At 41.3% G+C, this 13,753-nt stretch overlaps 1 protein-coding gene across 4 annotated transcripts in view; it reads left to right on the plus strand.

Annotated features, from left to right (window-relative positions):
• The window catches only part of LOC132695808 (E3 ubiquitin-protein ligase HUWE1), a 43,060-nt gene extending 30,616 nt beyond the window's left edge, over positions 1–12,444 (plus strand). For 3 of the 4 annotated variants that reach the window (XM_060660297.1, XM_060660295.1, XM_060660296.1), the window contains exons 9-28: positions 61–1,130; positions 1,183–4,818; positions 4,871–5,048; positions 5,117–5,131; positions 5,214–5,390; positions 5,444–6,085; positions 6,142–6,279; positions 6,362–6,439; positions 6,497–6,595; positions 6,647–6,739; positions 6,796–7,742; positions 7,814–9,061; positions 9,122–9,455; positions 9,513–9,646; positions 9,708–10,293; positions 10,353–10,541; positions 10,601–10,922; positions 10,981–11,146; positions 11,209–11,399; positions 11,524–12,444. In XM_060660297.1, the coding sequence (XP_060516280.1) occupies positions 61–1,130; positions 1,183–4,818; positions 4,871–5,048; positions 5,117–5,131; positions 5,214–5,390; positions 5,444–6,085; positions 6,142–6,279; positions 6,362–6,439; positions 6,497–6,595; positions 6,647–6,739; positions 6,796–7,742; positions 7,814–9,061; positions 9,122–9,455; positions 9,513–9,646; positions 9,708–10,293; positions 10,353–10,541; positions 10,601–10,922; positions 10,981–11,146; positions 11,209–11,399; positions 11,524–11,626 (10,346 nt within the window). In that variant the 3' untranslated portion in view covers positions 11,627–12,444. The remainder of the gene's footprint in view (positions 1–60; positions 1,131–1,182; positions 4,819–4,870; positions 5,049–5,116; positions 5,132–5,213; positions 5,391–5,443; positions 6,086–6,141; positions 6,280–6,361; positions 6,440–6,496; positions 6,596–6,646; positions 6,740–6,795; positions 7,743–7,813; positions 9,062–9,121; positions 9,456–9,512; positions 9,647–9,707; positions 10,294–10,352; positions 10,542–10,600; positions 10,923–10,980; positions 11,147–11,208; positions 11,400–11,523) is intronic. The other variant, XM_060660298.1, reaches the window with a different exon arrangement.
• The last annotated feature ends 1,309 nt before the right edge of the window (positions 12,445–13,753 follow it).

Here is a 13,753-nt window from a genome sequence, read left to right on the forward strand (position 1 = left end):
ATCTAATAACATCTAAAGTAAAAAAAAATAAAAAATAATATTTACTTAATTTCTTTGCAGGACTCGAGTCTTTTGCAAAGCATAATCCATTTGAAAAGCTCTTCCATATTTTACTATCGCCCACGTACTTACCGGCGATGAGAAGACGTAGGAGTTCTGAACCTACCGCGGACACAGCCTGTAACTTGGGCAACGCAATGGACGAATTAATGCGTCATCAGCCAAGTCTCAGGGAGGATGCCACTTTGGCAATTATAAATCTATTGGAGGAATTGGTGCATATGGGAACAGATCCAAAGTATATTTGCTGGCGGCCCCACAGTAAGACGGAAGTGTCGCCGTCGAATAGTTCAAGGGCACAGAGTACGGCCGAAGGTTCGTCTGATGAAGAGGACGATGATGAAGAGGAGACATCCACTTCCTCACAAAACGCTCAGAACGAGACCAATCAAACAGAAGGCAACAGTGAGAGACAGCCGATCGCCTTGATAGATTACATCTTAAACGCAATGAAGTTTATTGACGCCATTCTTAGCAACAATTCAACCGACGACCATTGCAGAGAATTCGTCGTGAAAGGTGGATTGAAGCCGCTTATGAGTATTTTGGGTCTACCAAATTTGCCAGTTGATTGTCCTGTTACAAACCCGGCCCAAGCGGTAGCCACAGTTTGTAAGAGTATACTGAATCTGGCCCATGAACCATTCTTGTTCCATGAAGGATTGTACCAACTCAAAAAAGTTTTGGAGAACCTTAAGCCGCTATATACAAGGCAAGATGTCCCTGGTGGTTCAAAGCTTTTGCTGGAACTCGCGAACGCCCCTGATATAGAGACGGCCTTTAGTACGGCTTCAGCGACACCAATCTTACACGCTATGGGGGCAGCCCATGGATATGTGATCATGTTCGTTCACATATGCAGGACGGGTCAGACGGAAATCAGAAGTTTATCTCTTCAGAGTTGGGGGACAGATGAGGGCATCAAAGTGCTGAAAGGGTTGGCTGATCTCTATACCTCTCTGGTATGGGAGAGCACCCTTTTGTTGGCGTATTGCAGTGAGGATCTCATACCATCCCAATGCGACTTTACTAAGGAAGATATCGAGAAATTGAACCAATTTTTTGATAAGGTAAATTGTAAGTAAGCATTTTCTATATTTCTATTCAAAACTTATTTTGCAGTGCGAAACCACTCAGGCCACAGAAAGCGCCAGCACCCATATGGCGCCCTCTATGGATGTGCTCTCCGCTAGCCACCCAGTAATACCAATGGACGTAGATGTGTCAGAATCTACGGTAACTAAACCTGACAATAGAAATCTTAAATATATCAAGCCGTTGTTGGGTGCTTCGTCAAGATTGGGTCGAGCGTTAGCGGAATTGTTTGGTTTATTAGTAAAATTGTGCGTCGGTTCACCAATCAGGCAAAGGAGAGGTCAAAACATCGTTGCCGCACCTCCTATGCCTTCCATTCACGCAAAAAAAGTCGCCCGAGCGTTAAATATATTATTAGCTAAAGGATTGGATTGTGATAGCCTTCCCCCATGTCCCACCCCTAAATGTCGCTTGACGTTTTTGATATGTAGCGTCGGGTTTACTAGTCCCATGTTGTTTGACGAACGTCGTTATCCTTATTATCTGATGTTGAAAAAATTTGTGGGTATGGGTGGACAGGCGATATTTTTCAAGACATTCAGGTGGGCACTAAACGGGGATGAAGTTACCGATGTCGCTAGTTTGCCGGAAGGCACTCTAGGGTTTTTAGACGCATGGCTCACCCTTTTGGAAAAAATGGTCAATCCAAAGGCCATTCTGGAGAGTCCTCATGTCATATCAAGTCGTCCCTTAAACAATTATCACTTCGGTCCGTTAAAATATTTAATCCAAATCCATCGTCTTGCATTTGACAGTATTTTAAGGCTGTGGGAAAACACGCCTATCACGGCTTATGGAGTACGGATCACAGAAACGGTTCTAACTATACTTAGACATATTTATTGGGGTGAGAAGATAATAAAAGAGAAGCTTAAACATGAAGAATCCAAAACAGAACTGTCGTCTTCGAGCAATGGCGGTTTATCTATTCGTGACAACGACACCAATCTGCGTCAATTGATGGACATGGGCTTTTCGAGAGAAAACGCGATCGACGCTTTGGGATATTCGACTACTCTGGAGCAAGCGACTGATTACCTTTTATCCAACCCAAGCCACAGTAGGGGATCAATGGAAATCGAAGGTGAAGACGACCAAATGATGCAAGCTATTGCAATGTCTCTGGGGTGTGGAAATACTGGTGATAATTTGAAGCAGTCATTAGAAGAACTAAATAAACTATTGAACGATTTTACCGATATTGCTTTGGCTACGTGTCTGAAGTTGCTCAACAAAATGCCGGAATTGGTTCACAAAGTTTGTGAGTTGTTGGTAACGATAATGAAAAGGAATGGGAAGGCGTACAGGAATTCACTACTAGATTCCGTAGTGGAGAATATTATTCAAAATGCAGAACCTATTGCATTATCCTGCGAATTACAAAGCTTGACTGCTACCGAATACAAATCGATGGCCGATTCTGAAAATGCCAAGCGATTAGCTAATTACACTCACTTATTTATACTATTCTATGAAGTATCCTCATATTACGAAATGAAAGTACCATTTATGGCTATGTTTGGTACTAATCTGTTGGAATTAATTATAAAGTTGGTACGCGTTGCAAATACTATGATGAACAAATTGTATAAAAGAACGTTAGTGACTGTTCCCGAACCCAACTGGCTGGCACCGTGTTTGTTGTTAATTGATACATATTCAAAAGTTGCTACTCGAACGGAACGGAAATTCAAAATGCACATGAGCACAAACAGGGTGTGGAGATGGTATGATTTGCTCACTGGCAATTGGACTCAATATTCTTCAACGAATAATAAGCTCATTAATGAAGCCTATTGGTCCGGAGAACAAAGCGTCAGGGTGACTTGTGGTAGAAAGAGGTACACAGTCACCTTCCCTAACATGCTGCAGATGAACGACGAGACCGGTAATAACAGACCGATCGCGATGACGCTTCTTTCCCTCTCCCACCCAAGTTGCACAAATGTTAACAAAATTCCACTTCAAGATCCTTTATTTGCCGATTTAACGGCTAAAGAACGGGCTAGGTGCACTCCTATACCTCCCTTGTCTAAAAAACAAATCAAAGAAATCGTTAAAGCTTGCGTAAGCTTGCTGCACCTACCTCTGGAGAGGGATTTGCTGCATTCCATTCTTCAGATTTGTGTGAGATTTACGAGGGACTTTGAAATGGCCAAAGTATTTGTCAACACTGGCGGAATCAAATGCCTTTTGAAGATGAGGTACATTAATGATTTTGGTGGATTCGGTGTCTTAGCTACAATATTGATTCGGCATGCTTTGGAGGAACCTACCACTTTGACTTACGCTATGGAAAAAGTTATTAGAGGTAGAACTCTATCTACAATACCCCCACCTTATAGAGATCTGGTGTATTTGACCAGACAACTAGGAGCAGCGGTTACAAGAGATCCAGACACGTTCTTTGAAGTGGCTAATAATATTTTGAGGATTGATATTTCTGTCAGTATTACAAAAGGTGATGGCATTGAGTCACTATGCCCTCTTCGTCTTGAGCCTTCAGTTAGAGTTAAAGCACCGCCTTTGGAAGATCCTGTGTCTATTCAAGTTGTGTCGGACTTACTGGATGCTTTGTTAAAACCAGTAGATGAGGAATATAAAAATAAATCTAAAAATTCAAACGCCGATGCTTCCTCTGCTTCCACCATGAATCCAGACGCTGGACCAAGCACTTCTGTTAATACCGATAAGAAAAAAGAATCTGCCAAAGGACCTTCCAGTAGTGAGAAAAAAGACGACGAAATGGGCAAGAAGCCTATGTTCCCAAAGTCGGTGATTCTGAAAGTTCTTGCTGATGCTGTTGTTTCATATGGCCCGATTGCCAGACTTATCACTGAATATGTTTATAAAGCAAACTGTGCAGATGTTATCAAAGAAGATACCTCCGCACTTGCATTTATTTTGGACAAAATTTTACCTGAAACTGAAAATTTATGTGATCCAGATTGTCCAGCTATGTGCAGAATGTTACTGGCATCTCTTGCCTCTGCCAATCATTCCCCAGATGCTCAATTGTCATTAGTTACGGAGGTTAAAACAGCATTGGCAAGGGCTCTAAACTTGCCAGAGTCTTCTGAAAAGCATAGTCAAATTCAGTACATTTGCAGCATCATTTCTACCATGATTGACAGCTGCCCGTTACACCATTCTGCCAGATGGAATACCACTGGCATTAATAACATCGTGAAGCTAATGTTTCGCAGAGGATTGTTCAATGATTTAGCCAAAATAACCCACTGTTTAGACTTGTCTTCCCCCAATACATCATTTACTGCGAATGCTGCGTTAAAGCCTCTAGAATCACTATCGCGAGCGATAAATCAACCCTGCCCTCACAGCTCTCCGAATAAAAATCGCAAGAGTCAGCAGAATAATGAAGATACTTCTGGAGCTCACAGCGGAACATCTACAGAAGGTACAAATGCCCAAGGTGATGAAATTGAGGACGCAGAAAACACGGACCATGACATTTCTGCCGTCGCCTCTAGTTTAGAGAATGCTGTCGCGACAGATAGCGATCGTCTGGAAGAAATGATGGAACATATTTTAGAAAGGGGCAGCGAAGATAATCCGAGTTACACCGATACTTCCCGAACTCGTCATACGATGGAGATAGATGATGAAGGACCAATTGCTTATGATCCTGAACGTGACGCCACTGTAATTTTGGTTAACCTTATCGTCGCCAGTTTTTACTTATTTGATGTTGTAGGAAGAATTAATGAGCACAGATTCTGGCGAGTCGGACTCCAATCCTTCTGATCAGGCCGAGGATGAAGGTAACGACGATAATGAGGCGGATGATGATAACATGGAAGACAATGATGATAACGATGACACGAATTATGAAGATGATGACAACAACGAAACGGAAAGGCGACCTGGTCGAGGTATGTGGAACATTCGGGTTTTTATGTTTGTTTATACCGATTTTTTTTTGCATTTTTGCGACAACAAGGGAGAAGAATCAGAGGTACAGGTATAAATGTTTAATTTTTTTAATAATTGTAACAATTAGTTACAGTTTGTATTAATTCTTCGACGTTATATTACAGAGTCAGATCTGCTCGAGGGAACCTCCAATTTATTCCGTTTAGCAAGCAACGACAGAGAGGAAGACGTGCTGATGATTCACTATGAGGGGGATAACGACACGACTTTACCCAGGATGATAAGGTGGAATGACAGTGGTTTTGCCATACCCATGTTGGACGATAATTCTGGAGATCACGGTAGTTGTTAAGTGGTAATTGTTTCGCACTTTACCGATTGTTTTCCTTTACAGTAATCATACACCCACTTTTGTTATCAAGAAGTAATATTGAGTCAAGTCAAAATACGGCTACAAGGAACCAGCGGGCCAACAGAGCTCGAAGATACCAATATTTATTTAATCCAAGAAATCCAAATCCACCTGTAATTTTGCAAAGATTGTTGGGCACTCATGATCCACACACAATGGCAAATATGATGACTGCCAACAATATTTTAAGTGCCCCAACTGAACTTAGTAGAGAACAGGCCAGAGTTGTTATAATGGACAATTTGGGTATAATCCCGCCCAATGAGGAACAAATCGATTTTGTGGATCAGTCGGGTTATTTATTTGGTCCGAGTTTAGCGGCAACGCTAAGTCACGTGCCACCTGTAGTCCACTGGTGGAATATGGAATCAAAGTTACTGGATTTAGAATCCATCTTTGATTGTACTTCGTGGATTTGTAATAGGCTAATTCCAAACTTGATAAAACACAGATATGAAGAATTGAATGCCACAAAGAAGAAAATTTTTGCGAAACAATTAAGGGTCAATAAAGAGACATCGCTAATAAAGATAGACAAAGTTAGAGCGCATAATGATGAGGACAGGGAGGCAGTCTATTCTTCAACCATCGATTTAGATTCCAGTTTATTGACTAATGGCGAAGGTATTGTTGTGGGAGACTAGTAAAGATATCATTGTATGTGAATTGTATTCCATTAGGTGAACAATCTGGGAATACTCCTCCCGAGTCTCAAGAACCACAGCCAGTTCGGGAAGAATCAGAAATTCACAATGTTGCCAGCAGTATACCTTTAATTTTCTCCGGGAGTAATGTCTCTGTGGATGCCAGTTCTCGAGGTATTTTTTATTTGCGATTTTCTGACTTCATATTAATTTATGACGAACTCTCTTGATCATTTTTATCTGCATTTTATTTCAGGCCGTGGTAATGGAAACGAAGATGGACCCGACATTCTGACGATTAATGGAGTTTACATCGGTTCGAGTAATCAGGATGGTAACTTGGGTAATATTTCTTCTTATCTTTTATTAACATAATGTTATTGAAAACTAGATTCGGATGAAGATATTGATATCGATATTGATCCTGTAACCTTAACTTCCGGCTTCAGAATGCCTTGTAACATCTTGGGAGACTTAAACACCAGGGACGGTATGTGATTTGCAATTATTGTTTTATGTTACTCATTGTTCATTAAATTAGATTTGCACGAGGACATTGATATCGATATTGATGCTATTGATGCACTAGCTTCGAACTTCTCTAACCCTCTGGGTCATGCTGGTTCGAGAGAAGGTAACCTCTTACTTGTTTTTAATTTACATTGGTTTTCTCTTCTCTCTTTTATTAAGATATTGATGGGGTACCTTTAGAAACATCAGATAATTCACTAAATGATTCCAATGATCCTTCCGAGAGCAACATTCAAAACGAGATGGTTTTGTCTCCATTGCAACTGAGCTTATTGAGAAGTGAGAACTCCAACTCGGACTCTCAGCAAAGTTTGCCAGATGAGCAAACGCAAAACGCGTCAGTCCAAACCAGAAACGTGGAAAGTATTGACAGAAATGACGATAGTAATAGTAGAGCCGATTCAGACGTAAGGTCGGAAAATGAGTCTTCAAATCCGTTTGGGAGACCTAGACCTCCAAGGGGAAGCGTGAGGCTTGTTCCTCGTCATCTTTTGACTGAAGACATTGGCCGCCAGAGATTAATATCAAGGCAATTTCTGCGGGATGAGAATGACACTAACCGGCCCCATTCGTTGCAAGCGATTTTCGAGGAAGCCATCAACCAGCGTAATCAGCGCATCGAAGCACTTCCAGCGGAGGACCAAGACGAAAGGCAAACAGAAGGCGCCAACAACGACGCTTCCACCTCTGCCGGAACAAGTGGCGACGCTGTATCAAACGGCGGTAGCAGTCAGACCGCCGCAGGACCTAGCTCGGCGTTGGACGACGAAGAAATTCCAGAAGGCGTAGATCCGTCATTTTTAGAAGCATTGCCACCCGAAATGAGACGAGAAGTACTGGAGCAGCACAGAATTCTCTGTTTGCAACAGAGGATTGCCCAACGCGCTGCAGAACATTCCGTAGCGACCGAACAGCAGGAGGAAACGACTACTTCTAACGAAGTCAGTCCCGAATTTTTAGCCGCCCTTCCACCGGCATTGCAGGAGGAGGTTCTTACGCAACAAAGATTGGAGCAACAAAGACAGGCTGCCGCCAGAGCGCCCCCCAATGAACCTGTCGACGCGCAGGCATTTTTCCAGACGTTACAACCCTCGCTAAGGACGATGGTAATGCTATTAGACGTTAGTTAAGTGTTTTTCGATATTACCATTGAGAGAAATTTTTTTTTCCATTGCAGATTTTGTCGGATATGGAGGACTCGCAAATGTCGGCGTTGCCTCCCGATTTGGCGGCCGAGGCGCAAAATTTGCGCCGCGATTGGTACGCACGAAACCGCCAGATGGCGCAGCAACGGTTCCTTCAAAGTAATTTGATCATACGGCACACGCGGGGCGGAAGGCAAACCCACAGGCCCATAAGCTTCCCTCGCGGCGCAGCCTGGAGCCAATGGAGTCGAGAATTTATGAACAATCCGGTTCAGAACAGTTCCCAAATCAAAATTAGAGGAAGACAATTGCTAGATCATGAAGGTATCGCTTGTCTCTTAATATTGTTGTTTACCGACGATCCGCACCTAAATAAACTAAGGCTCCATCGCGTGATTAGGAACTTGTGTTACCACAATCCCACGCGGGAATGGATTATAAATGCTCTTCTTGCCATTATCGATAAAAGCGTTCACGTTAAACAAGATGAGAACCTGAACAAGCCTAGCAGAAAAGTACCGAGACCGGGACCTCTTATTAGCAAATTGTTAACTGACGCGAAACATCTGCAAACGGGAGGAAATTGGTTGACCATTCGCATGGAGGCGGCACTCGGTTGCGCCGCCAACGTGTTTCTTGTAAGTAAAGTTTCTGGTAAAAAGGCCGACAGAATTAGCGGTTCCGCCATTATAAGCATTCATCCGCAAGCCGCCCCTATTGTTTGTAAAAATGCATTGGATTTGTTTACGGCCCTCGCGAAAGCTTTTCCTTCCTGTTTGCTTCCAATTAAATGCGTTAAAGATGACGGCGACAAGAATCCAATTACGCCGGTGAAACTCAATTCCAATAATCAACCCGATTTTTGGGACGTGTTAGTGAAACTGGACTCGGCTGGGACTAAAAAAGGCAAGAGCATTGCCAAGACGCCGACTTCTAGTACGGCTGAAACTGAAGCTGCGGCTTTCGATAATACAGTTTTTGGTCGTCTACTCAATATGTTATCGTCGCCGGTCGTAAACAGGAACACCCAGTTGACAGATAATTTATTGAAACTCCTCTCGGTCACCACTTCCGGCATGCCCGAACTCGTTAAGCCCCATAGAAACAAAAAAGGCTCTACAACCAATCAGGGACTAGATTTCGCGAGTAATCCACCTACACAAGCTCTCAACTTGGCCGTCAACGTGATCACTTACAAAAATTGCTCCGAGGAAGGACTCGAATTTATCACCAACTTGCTACTGAATCTGGCTAGTTCTTCGGTAGATATGAGTTTTATGGTAATCGATCAGTATGGTTGTTTAGTTACTAGTTTCACTATTAGCGTATTTACTTTTTAGATATTGAATTTGCTTCTGAATGGAGCGGTGGAAATAGGGAACATAGTTGAGAAACAAATCAAATATATGTTGAATGATCTTAAGGAGCTGATCAATACGCAGAAAAGAAAATTGGAGGAGGGCGGACCGTCAACATCTAAGGGGGTGATTTACAATAGGTTTACCAACGAGCAGGTGGTGATAACCGCTTCTGCAAAAGTGAAAACCGTCTGTGAGCTGCAGTTACCCTCAATGATCCCTTTGACATCAAAATCTTCGAGCCAGATCTTTTTCTTGCGGATACTTCGGGTTATCGTCCAGATAAGGAACTCTATAAAGCAAAACATGAAAAGAAGTATGTTCTTATATTAATTTGACGTAATTGTTACATGTGGCTCCATATCCTTTACAGATAGCACGGAAAATTGCAAGTTGCCGGCCTTAAGTGAACAGCTGACTAGTCTTGGCACTCTCTGGGACACTCTAAGTGAATGCCTCTTAGAACTGGAACATGCCCCAGATCATCACGCGGTGTTAGTGCTTCAGGTATGTATCGAAGAAGCGTTTTTCTATTTTCGATGGTCTAAGTCTTTCGATTTGTTTCCAGCCGGCCGTAGAGGCTTTCTTCCTTGTTCACTCGCCGCAACAGGGGGCTATTACTTCCAAAGATAAATCGGTAGATGTTGGTGCAGTTGGTGATACACAAGTACTTGTGCGCGAGCAAGTAGCGCCTGCGGATGAGATCAGTGATAATCGTGGGGAGGCTTCGACGGATCCGCCCTCGGAACGTTCCGCAAACTCGATTGAACCGGCAGAAGAAGCAAATAGGATTAGTTTCGATTTTGAACACAGACAGGTGGAGATAGCCGCCAATCGGGTGGTCACACCTGAACAGCAAAAGTTCCTAGGATTTGCGGAGAAACATAGAACGGTGCTGAACCAAATACTGAGACAGAGTACCGCCCATTTAGCCGACGGACCGTTTGCAGTACTTGTTGATCACACCAGAATATTGGACTTCGACATTAAACGGCGGTACTTCAGAACCGAACTCGAAAGAATCGATCATGGTACTCGAAGAGAAGAAACGGCCGTGCACGTCAGACGGAGCAATGTATTCGAAGATTCTTTCAGAGAACTATTCAGAAGAACTCCGGAGGAATGGAAGAATAGATTTTATATCGTGTTTGAAGGTAGGCTGTAATTTTCGCGAGTGTCGTTCTGGCTCTCAACTATTTTGTTTCATTTTTAGAGGAAGAAGGTCAGGACGCTGGTGGTCTGTTAAGGGAGTGGTACGTGATCATATCGCGTGATATTTTCAACCCTATGTACGCATTATTTACCGTATCTCCCGGGGACAGAGTAACATACATGATTAATTCCGCTAGTCATTATAATTCGAACCATCTGTGTTACTACAAATTTGTTGGAAGAGTTATAGGTTTGGAAGGTTCTTTGTTTTTCCTCGATAGGTGTTTAATGTTTCCTCTTGGTTTTCAGCCAAGGCAATTTACGATAACAAGTTGCTGGAGTGCTACTTCACCAGATCCTTCTATAAACATATTTTGGGAATTCCCGTTAAATACACAGATATGGAGAGCGAAGATTACAGTTTTTACCGCGGATTGGTCTATTTAATGGAAAACAACATTAACAACCTCGGCCTAGATCTGACGTTCAGTACAGAAATCAGCGAGTTTGGTGTGACCGAAACAAGAGATTTAATTCCTAACGGGCGACATATTCCAGTTACAGAAGAGAACAAGATGGAGTATGTGAGGCTCGTTTGTCAAATGAAGATGACGGGAGCGATAAAACAACAGTAAACTTGAGGAAATACGAGAAAAACGAAGTGAGATATTTAACTTTGGATGTTTCAGATTAACCGCATTCCTCGAAGGCTTCTACGACATCATCCCGATGAGGTTGATTTCAATTTTTAACGAGCAAGAATTGGAGCTTTTAATTTCTGGACTGCCCAATGTTGATATCGACGATTTGAAAGCAAACACTGAATATCACAAATACCAATCAAACTCGCTACAGGTAAATTTGATGGGACTTTGGCTTAGATTGTAATGAATAATATTTCGCATTTTCGTTGACAGATACAATGGTTTTGGCGTGCCCTGAGGTCGTTTGATCAAGCGGATCGTGCCAAATTTCTTCAGTTTGTTACCGGGACTTCCAAAGTGCCACTGCAAGGTTTTGCAGCACTTGAAGGCATGAATGGTGTTCAGAAATTCCAGATCCATAGAGATGATCGTTCCACAGATCGTTTACCATCCGCCCACACTTGGTAATTTTTTTTTTGTGTGTTCCATATATATGAGAAAGAGAGAGAGAGTGAGGGAGTGAGGAGAGAGAGAGAAGGAGAACTAGAACGTTAACGACTCATATGTTGTTTTGGTTTTGCATTTTAGTTTCAACCAACTGGATCTACCCGTTTACGAGACTTACGACAAGTTGAGGGCCCATCTATTAAAAGCTATTCATGAATGTTCAGAAGGTTTTGGCTTTGCTTAATCCTTTAATGTTTAAGACTGATGTGTTAATTTTGTTTATAATTATATCAGTTGCTGATAGTCGTACTAGTGTATATAAATTGTCTCTGTGATCAAAGCGAACGCAGATAGATGTTCCCTTTGATGGGCCGCTTTTGTGGCCACTTGTCGTGGAGGCTGCAAAAAACAATTTAAATGTTAAGTGTACAGAAACCCATAAAACTGTAAAAATTGGATTCTATTTAATTTTTTTTTTTTTTATAATTTGTTTGTTCAGAGACCTTACTAGGTTGGTTACAGTTCTTTGTAAACTTGCTTAAAGACGAGGTGTTGTATTTTTGTAAAGGGCCCCAAGGCATGAGAGTGTGATAAAAACGAATTATGAAAGTTAGTCTTTTAACACTGTATTTAATATGTTTTTGTACGAATTAGTGTGGTTGAGGATTTTTGGTCATTCAAAATTCTTTTGTTATTGGTTTTGACTGCACCGGAGTGATGAATAATTTTATTACTATTTCTCATTTTTTTATTACCAACTAATTTTACCTTTGATTGCTTCGATCTACCTTTTGACGCATCAATATTTAAATGCAGGAGTGGAGTCATGAAGTTGTAATTATATTTTGGAATTTTCGTTCGCTTATCGGATTCCTTAGAGCTAATTCCTACAGTGCAGCCAAAACTTGTAGGCCAAAATTTCTCCACTATCAACAGTAAAACACAATTTTTGTTTTTAATACCCAATGGATTTTATTAGGAACCTTATTTTTATAAATTGTTAAGAATTCAGTGTAAGTACAGTTTATAAATGTAAGAACTCATTGAGATTCAATAAATACATATTTCAAATAAGCCGTGCCTTATTCTCATTCAATCCACTTTTATTTTCCGCATGACATCTTAAAATTTTTTCAATTTTTATAACACATTGGTGGATGCAGAATAATTTACAATTGGTTGATCCTGATACTTTTCCTACCTCCTACCTCGAATTTTGTCAAAAACATCAAATTTCTCACAAAACGATCGCATATTTACACTACCGCAGCCACTATAAATTTAAAAATATTCTAGACCATAATTTTGAGCGGTGTTGCCAGATTGCTCGAGATTTCCTAAAATGCGGGGGAAACGGACAAACAAAATCCTGGAATTACGGAAATTTTGCACTGTTTGACATCACGCCAAAATGTAACAAATTCTATGACGTTCTAGAACATTTGTTAATTTACGGTGGAGGTGCACATTTCAATCGTTGATCATTTTTTGAAGAAATTTACACAAAACGTCCTATTATATCCATTAGCGCATCCGCCAGAATTTTAAAAATATTCTAGAACAACATGGAATTTTGTAGATTTTTGACAGTGTTGCCAGAGTGGGCAATATTTCCGATGTGAAAAAATCGACTATGAAATTTCTAAGAAAAATACCCGAAATTGAGAAAACTTTACACAACCTTGCAACACTGAAAATTGCGAAAAATTCTACGATATTCTAGACCATTTTGGGCATACTTTTGCCAGTTATTACGACAATTTGTCAATTGTATCAGAACAGCACAAGTGAAAAAAAAATAAAATAATTTCGAAAATTCAACCAATGTTCTGAATTTTCATGATACTTTTGGTACGTCTTCGCTAGTTATTATTTGGGCACTCGAACAAATACACACGCATGCACTTAAGATTTATTGAATGGAATAATTAAAATATTAAATGTAACATTTCAATTAATAAATTCGTGATGTGTGTCTGCCGATGGTTGTTGGTACCCCAAACGAGCAACTGGAAACAAAGAACAGCAAATATTATGTCAAGCATGTAGTGTGGAAGGAAATAGTAAGGAAACAGTGCGGTCGATGTGTCTGCACGTGTGTTGGGGTGTAAATTAAGTTGTCCGTCCTATCGACCCCACCTGTGTGTCTGTCGGTATCGTGTCTGTCTGCCTGCCTCGTGTCTGACGGTCTGTCTGTCTATCTTGTGTCTGTATATCTGTCTGTCAGTCTAACTTTCTATGTATCTCGTGTCTGTCTGTCTATACCATGTCTGTATGTCTCGAATCTGTCTGTTTGTCTGTCTCGCCGTCTATGTGTCTCGTCTCTGTCTGTCTATTCCACGTCTGTCTGTATGTCTTATGTCTGTCTCGA

The sequence above is a fragment of the Cylas formicarius genome, unplaced genomic scaffold, assembly GCF_029955315.1.
Source record: "Cylas formicarius isolate icCylForm1 unplaced genomic scaffold, icCylForm1.1 PGA_scaffold_12__32_contigs__length_19106922, whole genome shotgun sequence".
NCBI classification, from domain to species: Eukaryota; Metazoa; Arthropoda; class Insecta; order Coleoptera; family Brentidae; genus Cylas; species Cylas formicarius.